Source organism: Epinephelus fuscoguttatus, linkage group LG12, assembly GCF_011397635.1.
Source record: "Epinephelus fuscoguttatus linkage group LG12, E.fuscoguttatus.final_Chr_v1".
NCBI lineage: Eukaryota > Metazoa > Chordata > Actinopteri > Perciformes > Serranidae > Epinephelus > Epinephelus fuscoguttatus.
Window position 1 is genome coordinate 35,577,000 of NC_064763.1, and position 14,341 is coordinate 35,591,340.

General features: G+C 40.8%; 1 protein-coding gene across 1 annotated transcript in view; it reads left to right on the forward strand.

Annotated features, from left to right (window-relative positions):
• Positions 1–11,461, forward strand: part of pdlim4 (PDZ and LIM domain 4) — a 59,831-nt gene extending 48,370 nt beyond the window's left edge. The window contains exons 6-7 of the mRNA XM_049591356.1: positions 5,192–5,336; positions 8,056–11,461. Coding sequence (XP_049447313.1) covers positions 5,192–5,336; positions 8,056–8,260 — 350 coding nt within the window. The 3' untranslated portion in view covers positions 8,261–11,461. The remainder of the gene's footprint in view (positions 1–5,191; positions 5,337–8,055) is intronic.
• The last annotated feature ends 2,880 nt before the right edge of the window (positions 11,462–14,341 follow it).

Consider the following 14,341-nt stretch of genomic DNA (forward strand, 5'->3'; position numbering starts at 1 on the left):
AGCAAACAAGAGTGTCAGTTTACCCAGAATTCCTCAGACTCTGCTATGATTGGATGGCAGTGTGGATGGAAGAGGGGTGGAGTGACTGCAAAATACTGGTGTTTTTGAAGCAATACTACCTAAGGTTTGTAGATGATTGAAAGTTGCACCTGTTGTTCCAGGTCTGTTTATTCCATAGCATGGTTTGTTTTATTTCATTAGGGTCTGGACTTTACTTATGAGAGGAGGAGGTGGCTGGGGTTGTTTATTTTATCTTGACCCGTCCTGGAGGTACATATATTTTTCTTTGAGCCTCCCTGAGTAACTGGGGGAGAATGCATGACCTTCCCTCCCCCATAAATAACCATGTTTTTGTGGATTCACCCCAAAGAAAGGTATGGAGCCAATGCAACGAGCAAACAGTACAGAGGGGTTCGGAGTTGAAATAAATACAAAATACAACCAATCAAAGTTTGATGTCCCTCCCCTAAGCCAAATCAAAAAACATAACTCCCTCCCTAATGCTTAAAACAATTGTTTAAAGTGCCTCCCTTATTACAAGTAACAAACAGTACCTTATATGTTCACAAATAAGCCTTTACGGACAGAACTGTTTCTGTATGTTAAAAAGAAATGCACATTTATTAAGCTTGTTTACTGTTGAGCGTGAAGACTTTTCTGTTGCTGATGAGATTTATTTTTTATTTTTCACTTTAAATAATTTGAGTGAATTTAGTGGGAGGACAGACAGAAGATGATGTGATGGGGGAGTGTTTATTTAACAGCTGGAAAAGGAAATAAACAAAATTCCAGTGATCTCTCTGAAACCTCATCCATTCCTTAAAATCCAGGGTTATTTGTTGAAAGAATTTCCTGAAAAGTATCCCATTTTTTACAGTTACTTTACATCATGTGTTTCCACTAAAGTGGCTTTACTGTACATCAGCTTGCCGGGGGTGTGTTTTCAGCAGATAGCTCGTCACAGTATGATGAATGATGGTCACAAAACGCAGTTTCAGTGCATGTGAAGTCCTCAGGAGGGAGGCAGGCTGTGTCCTGTCTCAGAGCAAGACCACCATCACCGCTGTGTAGAGAATTTAGTAGTAGAATTTGTCACTTTTATCTTGCCTCAAAGGTTTAATGAGATTTTAAATGAATGTATCTTTTATTTTATTTGAACAATCTGATTAGAATCATCTGTATTTGGGACCAACACAAATACATCAGTCATGTCCTCCCGTGACGTTCTGTGGAAAAATAGAGGGAGCATTCCACTGAAATTGTTGTTCCACAGGGATCAAGTGAGAGCTGAAAAGATACAAGATTTAAAGCCCTCGCAAGATTTCTAGTCCAGTGGGGTAAACATGCAATGCCAGTGGTGAGGAGCTTAACCATCTGTTGGCACAGGGGAGTTGTTGTTTTGACAGCACTATAGACTAGCAACCATTATAGCTTTTCATTTCATTTGCTTCTCTATAAATGCACAAAACACGCCCATCATTAGCTCCCAGTGCCAAAAGTGAAGTCACTGTTTTATTCGAATGAACTACAGTGGAGAAACATTGAAGTGCTCGGTTTAGAGTGATCTGAAACAAACAAAAACAAAAATAAATCTGTAGTTTTACTTCATATTATCAAATTTGTCAATTTTGTCAACACTTTCGGTCTGTTTTCCAGCATTTTTCTTAAATGTTTATCCTCTCTGAGTGCATGTGTGGCCCCAGAAATGAAAAAGTTTGCCTTTTGAAACATTTCAGCTGAACATTATCCCATTTTTCGATGATCCTTCTTGTCATGTAATCTTGATAAAACCCTTTTTAAACCCCTTGGAGCAAGAACAAATGAAGTTTTGTTTTGTTTTGTTTTTGCCATTGTTGAAAAGTTGATAGCATGTGCCATAATAGCTGTCTGAAATGATATTATTACAGCTGTTTATTTATCTTTCGACACTGTGATTCCCTTAAATTCCCTGAGGCCTCACATTCTGCACTTGACAGGTTTGAGTTAGGACGGGGCTGTTTTACAGTACGTCTGGTTGATATTAGTCACAGTGAAGGACGCACATTGTGCCGTAAATGTTGCGTGTGGTGAGATATGTGTTGTAATGGGCTAACCTGTCACTATGTGTCAAATAAAATATGGTGTCTGTCTGGCCGCATTTGGTTTAAAAAAAAAAAAAAAAAAATCAGGGCCAAAGTAGTCTGGCTATTTAAAAAATGTCGAAGCAAGACTAAACAAGCACTCATTCATTCTGCTTTTTGTATCTATTCCTGACTGTGGTCTGAGGACTTTTATTAGTCAACCTCCCCCTCTGTGAGAAAGTCACCAGAGTGCTGCACATAAAAGGTTTTCCATTAGAGTGAATCATTAGCTAATAGAGACATTAATCCCAGAAATAACATACCCAGCAGCTAATGTCAGCTCTTAAACACACCATGGAGCAGTCAGAGGCTAACTGTGACTTGTGCTTTCAGTCAAGTGCCTGATGCGAGTTAATTAGACTGTGGTTAGTGGCAGTGATAGGTGGCCTGTTGGCCTGAATAGACTCTGCTGGCACATCATCAGTAAAGGGAAGTCATTTAATGCAGTTCACGGCTGTGCCCCACTGATCTACCCTCTACCCCTGGTGCACTCGTAACCACCACAGTGGCTCCAGATATCCAGCACTAAGTATGTCCCTTTCATGCATTCCAGCCAGGCATAACTAAACGCTTGATGATTGGATTTGATCGCTCTTAATAAAAAATGCTATTCATGGGAAAGCAGCAACCTTTAGTTTTAAATATAGACTTTTTATCTAACATTATTGCATCACATGTGGTGCTGGTGTAGCTGGTTGAGTTGGCTTTATACTTAACACTGTCTTAAAAAAGCAACAGAGCAATATCTGTGCTAAATTTGATTTCAAGGTGTTGTCATTTTTCATTTGGCCAGATATTTACATTCAGCTAAGACGATGTGTTTAACCGCTGTCTACTTTATGATGAATGCCATTGCAACCTCATCTTGTGTCGTTCACAGTTACCGTGTGATTGTAGCATATCGGCGCGATGGTTAAAGATTGATGATGTAACATGGGATGTTTTCCTTGCCAAGTGTCTATCCAGGCTGACTGATGAATTCCTACTAGGAAGTGGCACTTTAGACTCTTGAACGGAGCACACAGGAAGGAGCGAGAGACACAGAGAGGTCAAAGACAGGGGAAGGTGTATGAGAGGGAGGATGACAAGAAGAAGTTCAGGGACACGGAGTATCCTCTTATGAGTTAACACAGATCTTTTATTCTGTGGCTAAAACAATACTTAAATGTGCTTTGCAAAGCATTTTCACATCAATGAATCATTACACTTGGATGTATATCATGAAAGTGAAAGCATAAATCTCTTCTAAATCATCTCGTGGACAAATGCAATGGAGAGGCTGGGGAAGAGGACAAGTGGCAACATCCTGTTTGTGAAATCAGCAACACGGCTAATGTGAAATATGATCTTAAGTCACATGAACATTCAATCTAACCATGCAACGACCTCTAACAGGAGATAGCCTGCCATTTGTCGTAAGTATGATGCAATGATGCAGCATTACAGGCAAAGTGACAAAGACAAATGGAGTTGCCTGAACTATTTGAACTCCTTTTAATACTTAATGGTGTCCTTCCATGAGAACTATGTCTTTGAGTTTGACACAATGTACAAGCAATGCAAGTATGGCATGAATATAACAATACAGGAACACAGAGAAACTTTAATTATTTTTGCCTTATTAATTTACAATTTTATTATTATTTATTTTTATTTTTGTTGTTTGCATATTGTTATTATCATTACAATAAACATTAAGTCGCTCGCTAAGTACATTTTCACCTACAGTACGTGCAACTTACTGTTTTGGGAGACACAGCAAGCTCTTAACCACGTAACGGTTCTCCTTTTTACATTTTGATATAAAAAGTGTCACACAAGCCAGATGTGGCCTGGGATGGTCGCCAGAAACCGCCTCTTGCTCTGGGTTTTGTACAGTCATCACTGCATCATAAGCTCCTTTCTCACTGCCCTTTCAAGGCAGGAATTTCGCGTGGTTTTTCCACCTCCACGTTCTGTATAAAAGGTACAGTCGTGGAAATGGGATGACAGTTGTCTCGCCTTTAATCAGAGGTAGTAACAGTGCTGAAACAAGGTCTGTATTAAACGGACAGCTGGCAGGACAGGATCATGGGAGGCATGGGTGTGTTTCAGTTTGACAATGTGTTATGTGTTTGACTGACCGTGGGAGATTAAAAAGCAGTTAGCGGCTTACTCAGGGAAGAAGAGTAGCAGCCAAAACTGTACAAGGTGCGTGAGCTCATTACCCTCCAAGCAGAGGATGAGATCAGTCGCCATATCACAGGAACAGTGAGTGATTGTTATTGCCACGTTAAGCCATTGTTATTGTTTATAAAGGGCTGCCGATGTCTAAGTTGTGTCACACACTAGAGGCCGATGCTGTCGTGTTCTATGTCATGCCCATCAAGCCTCCCTGGATGCCAGCATGCTGTGGCATCACTGGGTCTGTGGGATGCCGCCGTTGTTTGATTCTGCGTAAAAATGCAAAGGTGGCAAAAAGAAGGAACTTCATACTGACCTTATAGCAGGATCTCTGTGTAAAAAAGGTCTATAGTGAAAAAGCAGATGGTGCTTCTTTGTCTTCCAGGCAGCTGGCAACTTGGCATCTGCAGTAGAGGTGCTCCTTGCATGCTCTCCCCCCTACACTCATTGTAGTAAAGGTTGTAAATGTGGCAAATGTAGTGAAGTAAACAGTAGATTACTGGCTTAAGATATACTGCAGTAAAGAGTAGAGGTACAGATTAGAAAAAAGGAAAATGGATAGTACTTATTTCTTTCTAAAAAAATGTTTTTATTTATGTGCGTAACTTGTAATATTTACCACCCTGTCATGCTCTTGTCTACTTTTTCTTAGTATGTGAAAGTCACACACTCTCGTGACCCTGCATGGCTTTTTGCCTTTTACCATACAAGCACTACCTGGAAACTAGTGGCCCCTGGAGCATGGGTTACCTGGGTTACCAGAGGCCTGTATAGGAACTGTTCATATTGTGCCAGTGCCTGGTATTCAGTTGTGCATACGCTTATTTGTAGGGTCTGTCTTGTGAATGGTTTATGGTGCAGTTTCCAAAGATCCTGTATTTATTCTGTGGTTGTTTTGTCATTTCTAGGTGTGTCCCCAACAGAGAGAATGAGAAACTTAAAGTCTCCAATCAGGTCTCCAATTCCCAAACTGGGAAGCCCCATCCCCATACCCAGCCCCATGTCTGGTCTGCAGAAGTTACCCCAGTGCACACGCTGCTGTAATGGCATTGTGTAAGTATTGTGGTTTATTTATTATAATGTATGTGATCGTGTCTCATTGGTCAGAGACCCCTTTTAAAGAAGCCTGTAAATCTTTTTTTTGTCTTAAGGTGTAAAGAACACTCAATGCAACCAAAATGTTTGTTTTATAAATATTTAAAAGTATTAATTTGCTTTCGTTTTCAACACTATGGTATAATGTCACTCTATAATTTAAAGTATTACATACCCCAGCATGAAACTTAATGGTTTTAAAAGTTAGGGTTACTGTGGTCTGCAATTACAGACTACAGAAGATGCAGTAAATACGATGCTGAAAATATGAATGATTTGTTATCAGATAGACTATTTTAATCGCCATCTGGAAATTATTTGTCTCTGTCTGGTTTTATTGCTCCGCCTGTGGTCATAAAGTATAAAAGTTGAGCTGTGTGAGGTGAGTAAAGGTTCCTTCCTGACTCTGAAAGAAGAGGTTAAACTTGTGCAGATCTACCTGCACCAACAGGCCTTTAACAAGTACTCAGGAAAAGCTTTTCCCATTTATCATTTTAATGATTAAACCAAGCCGTCCTCCACACCCTTTCCCACGCACATGCACAAAAACAAACTTGCGCTAAACATCAAACGTGAGCACTCGCACATACACCTTTCTGCCAAAGTATCCACATGCACCGGTAATCCCCCTCTCTATCAAAGCAGCTGCAGGTAAGCAGTGATGTCATCGGCTTACTTTACTCGTTAACAAGGGGACATTGTAGGAGCTTGCGGGGCACAATAAGGCTGTTATGACCTGGGAGCATTTTACAGCTTTTAAACAAGTGTAGAGCACTGTGTCAAGAGTTTATCCAGCAAGTCGTGTGGTTAGATGGCGAAGGCGGTTAAAAAAAGAAGCGGGCTATGACTGAATGGTTGCTGGCCCGAATCCCCAGTCCAGAAGGGAAAGTCTTATTGGGATCAGTGAATGAACAACGCCCTTGACAACTGCCGTCACTGTGCAGTGAACTTCCACATGCAACAGTATTCATCAGTAGCCAGCAAAATAAACATGTACTACTAAGCTCCCAGGTGTGACAGCATGAATGTGTGTGACCTCCTGTTCACCTAAAACTCCTCTCAGGATGTGCTCTCAGAAAACCTTTCTAAAATATGATGAAATATATTCAAATACCTGCATGGTGCTATAAAGTATGATAATTATTGATTTGCATAGATAATGACAACTGTGAGTCAGTCAGAAGCATTTCATCATCGCTCACTTCCTTTTAAAGTGTCCTGATATTTTGTCCTCTGCGATGATGGCACCTCCCTAAAAACTGCTTACACTTATCCTTTTAAGGCACTCCGCATATTGCAGTTTGTGTCATTGCATCATTTTCCAGTCATGCTTTCATGCATTTTTATCCTTCTTAGTACTCTATAGTGTTCCATTGATGCATACTGGGAAAATGTCTGCTCTCTTACACTACATATAAGGCTGTGTTCCTCCTGCACAGCGTTAATAAAAACACAGTCCAGATTCTGACGCAGGATCCGGCAGAAAACAATCCCAAGAGAAACCACAAGAGGAATATATGAGAAATAGATAATAAATAGAAATCTGTTGGCACTAAGCATGCATGTAAGTCTGCGGATCCTCAGGCTAGACATGGGATTAAGGGCAGAAAACTGTCACACAATACCGTTGAAAGGATTAATCAAAACCCTGACATGGCCTCTTTAAATTAATTTATTTCAATCTAAAGTATCATACAGTGCGATAAACAAGTCCAGCCTTATGTGCTGCTCTGTCAAGAGCAACATACTTGGTAAAATAATGGGAAATAATGTTTGGAAAAAGTGTCCTACAGCACATGGAGCAGAGTAGTTAAAGGTCCAGTGTGGAGGATTTAGGGGCATCTATTGGCAGAAATTGTATATAATATTTTTATTAGTTTATAATCATCTGAAAATAAGAACTGTTGTGCTTTTGTTACTTTAGAATGAGCCGTTTATATCTACATAGGGAATGTGTCCCCTCCCAGAGAGTCCGCCATGTTGTTTGACAGTAGTCCAGAACGGACAAATCAGCCACTGGCTTTAGATAGTGTTTTTGTGTTTTCATTTCAGCCATCATAGTTCTCCTATGTGCTTGGCACACAAAATAAGTTTCAGTTCTGCAACCTCACTGCTAGATGACACTAAACCCTACATGCTGGACCTTTAAATCCTGGGTCTTTAGATCAGTGGTTCCCAACTGGTAGGTTGTGGTCCAAAAGTGGGTTGCGGGTCCATTCTGAATGGACCATAAGTGTCAACTGTGTAAAAAAAAAACCAAAAAAAAAAAAAACACACACTTTAAATTGAAGTACAGTGAATTTCTGGCACAGAGCTTTTAATTTGAAGTGTCGTTTCCTGCTGTAGAGTGAGCGACTAACGGACAGCTTCTTGACAGAGACAGAAAACTAGCTCAACGACATGGCCAAACACAAGTTTGACGTTGAATACATTAAACTGTGATGACTTTAAACTAATCACTAAGGAGAAATCTGGATCCCATGGCTGGACCAATTGGGAACCGCTGCTTTAGATCATGATCAACACCAAGCAAAACTCTTTGGGACAAGCAGGCAGTGTATAGGATCAAAGGGGAAAGGCTTGGGCCTATGCTAGCACCATTTGTCTCACAAAATTGTTTTTCATTTTGCAGTCACCCTCTGCTTCATTTCTAACAATCTTTTATCTCCCCCTCCAGTGGCACCATCGTGAAGGCCAGAGACAAGCTCTACCACCCCGAGTGCTTTATGTGCGATGACTGCGGCATCAACCTCAAGCAGAGAGGCTACTTCTTCATTGAGGACAATCTGTACTGTGAGACCCACGCCAAGGCACGCGTCCAGCCCCCAGAGGGTTACGACGTTGTTGCTGTTTACCCCAACTCCAAGGTGGAGCTCGTCTGAGATGGAGAAGAAGCTGGCTATACTCTAATATAACTGGGAAACTAAAATCTGGGAGAAGGGGCTACTGAGTATCGTGGCCTACATTTATCAGGCTCTGTCAAGCAGGAATGCCGATCTTGGATCAGTTTTGCCTTTGAGAGAGCCCTATGAAATGTGTGTTTCAGTGATCCAAGATCAGCATGTCTCCACTGACAGTCTTGATAAATGGGTATATTGAGCGCCTGAAATACGTTGACAGATATCAGAAATACTCAAACCCATTACAAAGCTGGCATTATATGTCCCAACTTTACAGCCGTCATCTCTCAATCAGTGTTTACATTGTCTTCATCTGAGTAAAAAATACTGAAGCAGTTAAGGTCATGTTCAGATATGACCTTGAAATCCACATAACAAGCACAGAATATTACCAGAATATTCCACGAGACAAGAAATGCACAGATAACAGAGTAAGATGTCTCTGCAGTTTGAAATGACTACACCAGTATACCACAGCTATCTGACTGTGTAACAATCAGCACATGAGTTTAATACCAGCATAATATTCAACGTCCCATGACAACCCTCACTCAAGCCTTAAAATAACTACACTAGTGTGTGTGTGTGTGTGATATGGGTTATCACAAGAGAATTTTAAGTTGATTAGTGTAATGAACTTTGCAGAGAAGTCAGAGGTTTTTCTACCTTCTATTTTTTCATTTAACTATTATAAGGACAGTTTCCCATGCAGCAAAGCACACTACAAGTCAGCCAAATGATATGTTGTTTTAGTTTCGGTAAAGGGTTTAAAAGTTTCAATGTATTTTTAACTATGTTACAGTTACACATTATACTCCTGTTGCAGATGGACTTCTGCATTTTATAATTTACATCTATACAGTTCATTTTTCAGACTTTCTATGTTCATTTCTACAAACATTTCTGTTTGACAGACACTTTTTCTGCCTACTTTTCAGTTATGGGAAACAATAAGCAATAATTCATTATAAGCAGATCTCTTAACAAGTGTAATTGTGAGTTTCTGGAATGTGTTTCAGTATGCCTTGGTGAATGGGGTTACCGAACTATAAGTTATAGTAAACGCCTCCGTATGCAGCTATCAAAGCACTTCCCTCTGAAATGTAAATAAAACCCAGCAGGTGACATCCTCAGAGTCATGTGACGAGCTACACTCTTAGAAATAAGGGTTCCAAAAGGGTTCTTACTGAGACTAATGCTTCAGTTGAAAGTTGAAGAAGGGTTCTTGGTAAGACTAAGGGTTTCATTAAGGCGCCTTTTTATCCAAAGAATCCTTTTTGAAAGAAAGACTTCTTCAAGGACTGTTGAAAGATCCTTATACTCAAATCTGGAATCCCCATAATCAGCTCATTTTACTTGTGTTCTGCCATAGTGGATGTCTTCACCATCTTTTTATGCCATACAATATGGCATGGTCTGGCAAAATCCATTTTTCATGTGTACCCAGTACTTGGCCTTTTGTAATCATTTCCAATTTGGAACCTGGTTTTGGTTCCTAACCCTGCGCCACTGAAATAATAAAGGCTATAGTAGTTGTGATCTCACGAAATCTCCACCCCCTAAAAACATGATTATGAACCCTGACGGCTGTGGGCTGTGCTCGACCACATCAGCCCAAAGCAGATGGACGCAGTTCCTTTGGCCCCCAGACTAACCTGTTTAACTAAAACCATCATTAGTGGGAGAAAGATTTATGGGAAATGTAGTCAGTTACTGTTTTTAGAGCCTTGCTGGGCGTGTTCTTGGTAAAACCCTTGGAATATAATAGGGTTTTCAGTAGAAACCCTTGGGTGGGTTCTTGTTAGCACCCTTAGAAGGTTCTGAATCCCAAGAGAGGTTTCTGGGTGGAACCATTATACCATAGAAAGGTAGAACCTCTCATAGGGATTTCTGCACGGAAGCTTTCACAGATGGTTCTAGGTATAACCCTTATAGGGACAAGCTGAAGAGCCTCTATGCTTTTAGGTAACAACTTTATTTCTAAGAGTGTATAGAACATTGTCAAAATCAGTTCAAAGAATTTCTCCCAGATGTAATCACAACAACCTCAATTTATAAACAACTAATTGCAAGAAACGAGACTTTAATGATGACATGATTTCGCCTAATGCAGTGCATGCAAGCATTGATGACATTTTGATACACATCCACACAAGATTGTAACTGAAGTGCTCTCCAGCACCTGACTGTGAGAGGAATTTCAACTCTCACTCATGTTCACACTGAGGAATTCCAGTTCATAAAAACAAGAGCACGGGGTTCACGGGGTCTGTTTATCGAAAACACTCCATTTTGACACCAATATGCTCTTCGCCTCGCATGACAACTTTTAAAAAATGGTCATGTGCATTTGAGACTGGAGACACGGCCGTGGAAAACTGTCCACAGCCTTCAACATGTGGGAGTAATATTCACCTTGTTTAGCTTTTTGGAGCCACAACATAGATACATTACAGTTCCTCTTTGGGAGAGAGAAAAAGACAGAAGTTGGAGGGATGCATAGCTGTATTCCCCTCCTACTATAAACTCAAATTGTCTGCTCACAGCCAAGTCCATGAAGCAAATGAAATATACTTCTACATTTCCTCAGAGAGAGGGGGAACACAAAGGGAGGGAGACGAGAAAGAGAAATGACAGGACAGCATGTATTTTATTTTCTTGACAGAAATTCTTTGTGGAAGAAAGAAGCGTGTCATTATGACTCCAGTATGTGGCCATTAGTCTTGGCTTATTGTGAATAGTGAAGTAAAGTGGTTGGAGAAGAGTGATTGTATTCTTAATTATAGAAATGTTTCTAACAAAACTACTTTTTTTTTATTTGAAATGAGAAAATAAATTTTGCAGTGCTCGTTCTTTTCTGTTCTTTTCTATCAACGGTGATGTGTAGCTGCTGGTATGCCATCTATACTAGTTATCTTGTAAATTATGTGAAAATTATATTGCTACCACGTTTCTTTGGTATTGTACATATTTGTTTAATCGTGATTCCTTTAACATACAGTGCGTAACATGTTACACACGTGCCTTTGCATACCCTTTGTCTTTAAAATGATTTCCTTGACACAAATCTTCTTCTTGTGTTTAACTTATTGTTCTACCAACACGTTTTTGTTTTTGTTTTTTTTTGTTCTGGAGCTTCTTTGTTTCTAGGATCTAAATAAAATAAGAAGTGCATTACCATGACACAGTTGTTCCCTTTCTTTACTGGTCCTAACTGCAGGATTTCGGAGCTGCACAGTGAAAAACACAGGGGATTCAATTTGTCTTGACAAGGCATTTTTTTCCTTAACATGAGATGAAGTGTGTTTTTGAACTTAAGATGAGCAGCCACACTGCTAAATCAGTTCTCTCAAAGTCCAGGGTGTGAGGTAATACACATAGTCTGCATGTGATCATTAAAGTAGAACTAATGGGGCCTGTCTCTGGACATAGTATAAATTAAACCAGGAATAAGGCTAATCCTTGTTTTAAAAGTGGCTTCCTGAAACACATCTGAAACACATTGTTGCCTTCTTGATGGTGGAGTCCTGGACTGATTTCACCCATCTTTTTAGTCCTCATTTGTGAGAGTATGTGCAGATAGCGATGGCCTAATGAAGCTCAGAAAATCTGGATGGCATCTAAAAAGCCCAAGACATGACTAAATCAGACAAGGAAAAACTGACAAATTAAGGGAATTAAAGGGTCGGATTTAGTGGCATCTAGTGGTGAGGATTGGAGATTGCAACCAGCTGAAACTTTTCCCATGTGCCAAGCACGAACTCCTGGTTACGATTCCTTCAGCTTTCATTGTTCGTGAGATTTGACCCATATTTAAAGGGAAATTTCGGTTTATTTCAACCTGTCTCCTATCGTCCTAAATTTGTTTCAAGTGACTAGCGACATAAAAATAATAGTTAGCATGTTAGCCGTTAGCCTAGATACAGCCGTAGCGTCAGACCTGTTAAAACGTAAGTGAACAGGCATACTTCAAGTGCAAAGTTAGTCCACTAAACAAGCTTTTTTTCCACAAAGACCGCCTCATATCGTTAGGATAAATGTCAGAGAACATATAGAAAATGACATGTAAACGTGTTGTCTTACCTTACCGGTGTGGTGCCATGTTTGTTTACCATTTAGCTCTGCTTTCCAAAGCGCGGCCGAAATATCGCGAGCTCTAGATAAAGCCCAGCTGGATACTACTCCAGGTGGAGGTGTCTCGTCCTCGGTCACATCCAGACCTTGAAAATAAGGCTGCAACCGGTCCCATTCCTTGCAACAGAGGCATTCCTCTTCTGTGGGCACTGGGGCACAGCATTCACAGGTACACCACCAATCTCCAGAGCTACGCAGCCTTGCAGCAGCCATTCCTCCTCTCTCGTCCTCTACCTGTTGTGCCTCTCTCTCTCCTCCTCCGTTCTTCAGTTTTACAAAGCTCTTTGTCAGTGTATTCTGGCTCAAATAAATAAGGGCGGCCATCAAACTCTGCAAAATCAAATTCCTCCTCCACAAAGTCGAAGTCTGGCAAAAAGTCAGCCATTATTCTATAAATCTTTCATAAAATAAATGAATGAACTTTTCAGGCTACTGTCCGGTTCTGCCTTCCAGTTCTTGCTGCTTGTTCTCGCGAGATTATTTATCTTATTTATTTAAGACAGAATACACTGACGAAGAGCTTTGTAAAATTGAAGAACGGAGGAGGAGAGAGGCGCAACAGGTAGAGGACGAGAGAGGAGGAATGGCTGCTGCAAGGCTGCGTAGCTCTGGACATTGGTGGTGTACCTGTGAATGCTGTGCCCCAGTGCCCACAGAAGAGGAATGCCTCTGTTGCAAGGAATGGGACCGGTTGCAGCCTTATTTTCAAGGTCTGGATGTGACCGAGAACGAGACACCTCCACCTGGAGTAGTATCCAGCTGGGCTTTATCTAGAGCTCGCGAATTTCGGCCGCGCTTTGGAAAGCAGAGCTAGATGGTAAACAAACATGGCACCACACCAGTAAGGTAAGACAGCACGTTTACATGTCATTTTCTATATGTTCTCTGACATTAATCCTAACGATATGAGGCGGTCTTTGTGGAAAAAAAGCTTGTTTAGTGGACTAACTTTGCACTTGAAGGTTGCCCGTTCAATTACTTTTTAACAGGTCTAACACTACTATGCGCCCCGGCTGTATCTAGGCTAACGACTAACGTGCTAACTATTATTTTTATGTCACTAGTCACTTGAAACAAATTTAGGACAATAGGAGACAGGTTGAAATAAACCGAAATTTCCCTTTAACTAGGTAAGTCCCATTGAGATCAACATCCTACAAGGCAGACCTGGCCAAGACAGCAGCATACAAAAGAGTTCTATCTGCAGAGGCCTCTTCCTCTCTAAAGCCCAGTTCAGACCAAGGATTCACAACGGGACGAGTTGAAACAGGAAACTCTTTGCAATGTGCCGTTCTGCAACGTTGTAAAAACCTGCCGGTTCAATGCAATTATATGGGATGGTGTATCACCTCATACAGGGAGCAGCAGCAGTGACCCCCTGTCTGACACTGGCACACCGTGAGGACGGACAGAGGGCTCGGCGGGGACAGAGCAGCAAACACGCCATCTGTGGTCATTTTGACTTGACCAGCAGAATTCACTACAAGCCGACTGGCTGTTGAAACAGGTGACATGCTTTGCGTTCTAAAACCAGCCGCCAGCAATTTGGTTAGCCGGTTCACTGCAATTTTTCTCTGCAACATTATAAAACGGTTTTGTCTCATTGTGAATTGTTGATCTAAAGTGGTCTTAAAACAAAAGGTGATTAAAACTGGTAAAAAGTACAAATAATTGATGATGGGCTGCTAGTCTAGCACATGCTGATAACTGAATGTGTGCTCACTTTTTTCATCTGATAATTTGAGATCCAAATGTTCAGGAGGTTTTTAGTGGGAGTCAGTAGAACCAGTAAAAACACTGAATAAAGTAGTTCAATTTATCTTTTTTGACACTGTTTGGCTCATCACAGACAGGTTGCTGACTACGGTGGCCAACACAGAAACACAAATGACCCTATCTAGAGCGAGTGTTTGGTTAATCCATTTTGGG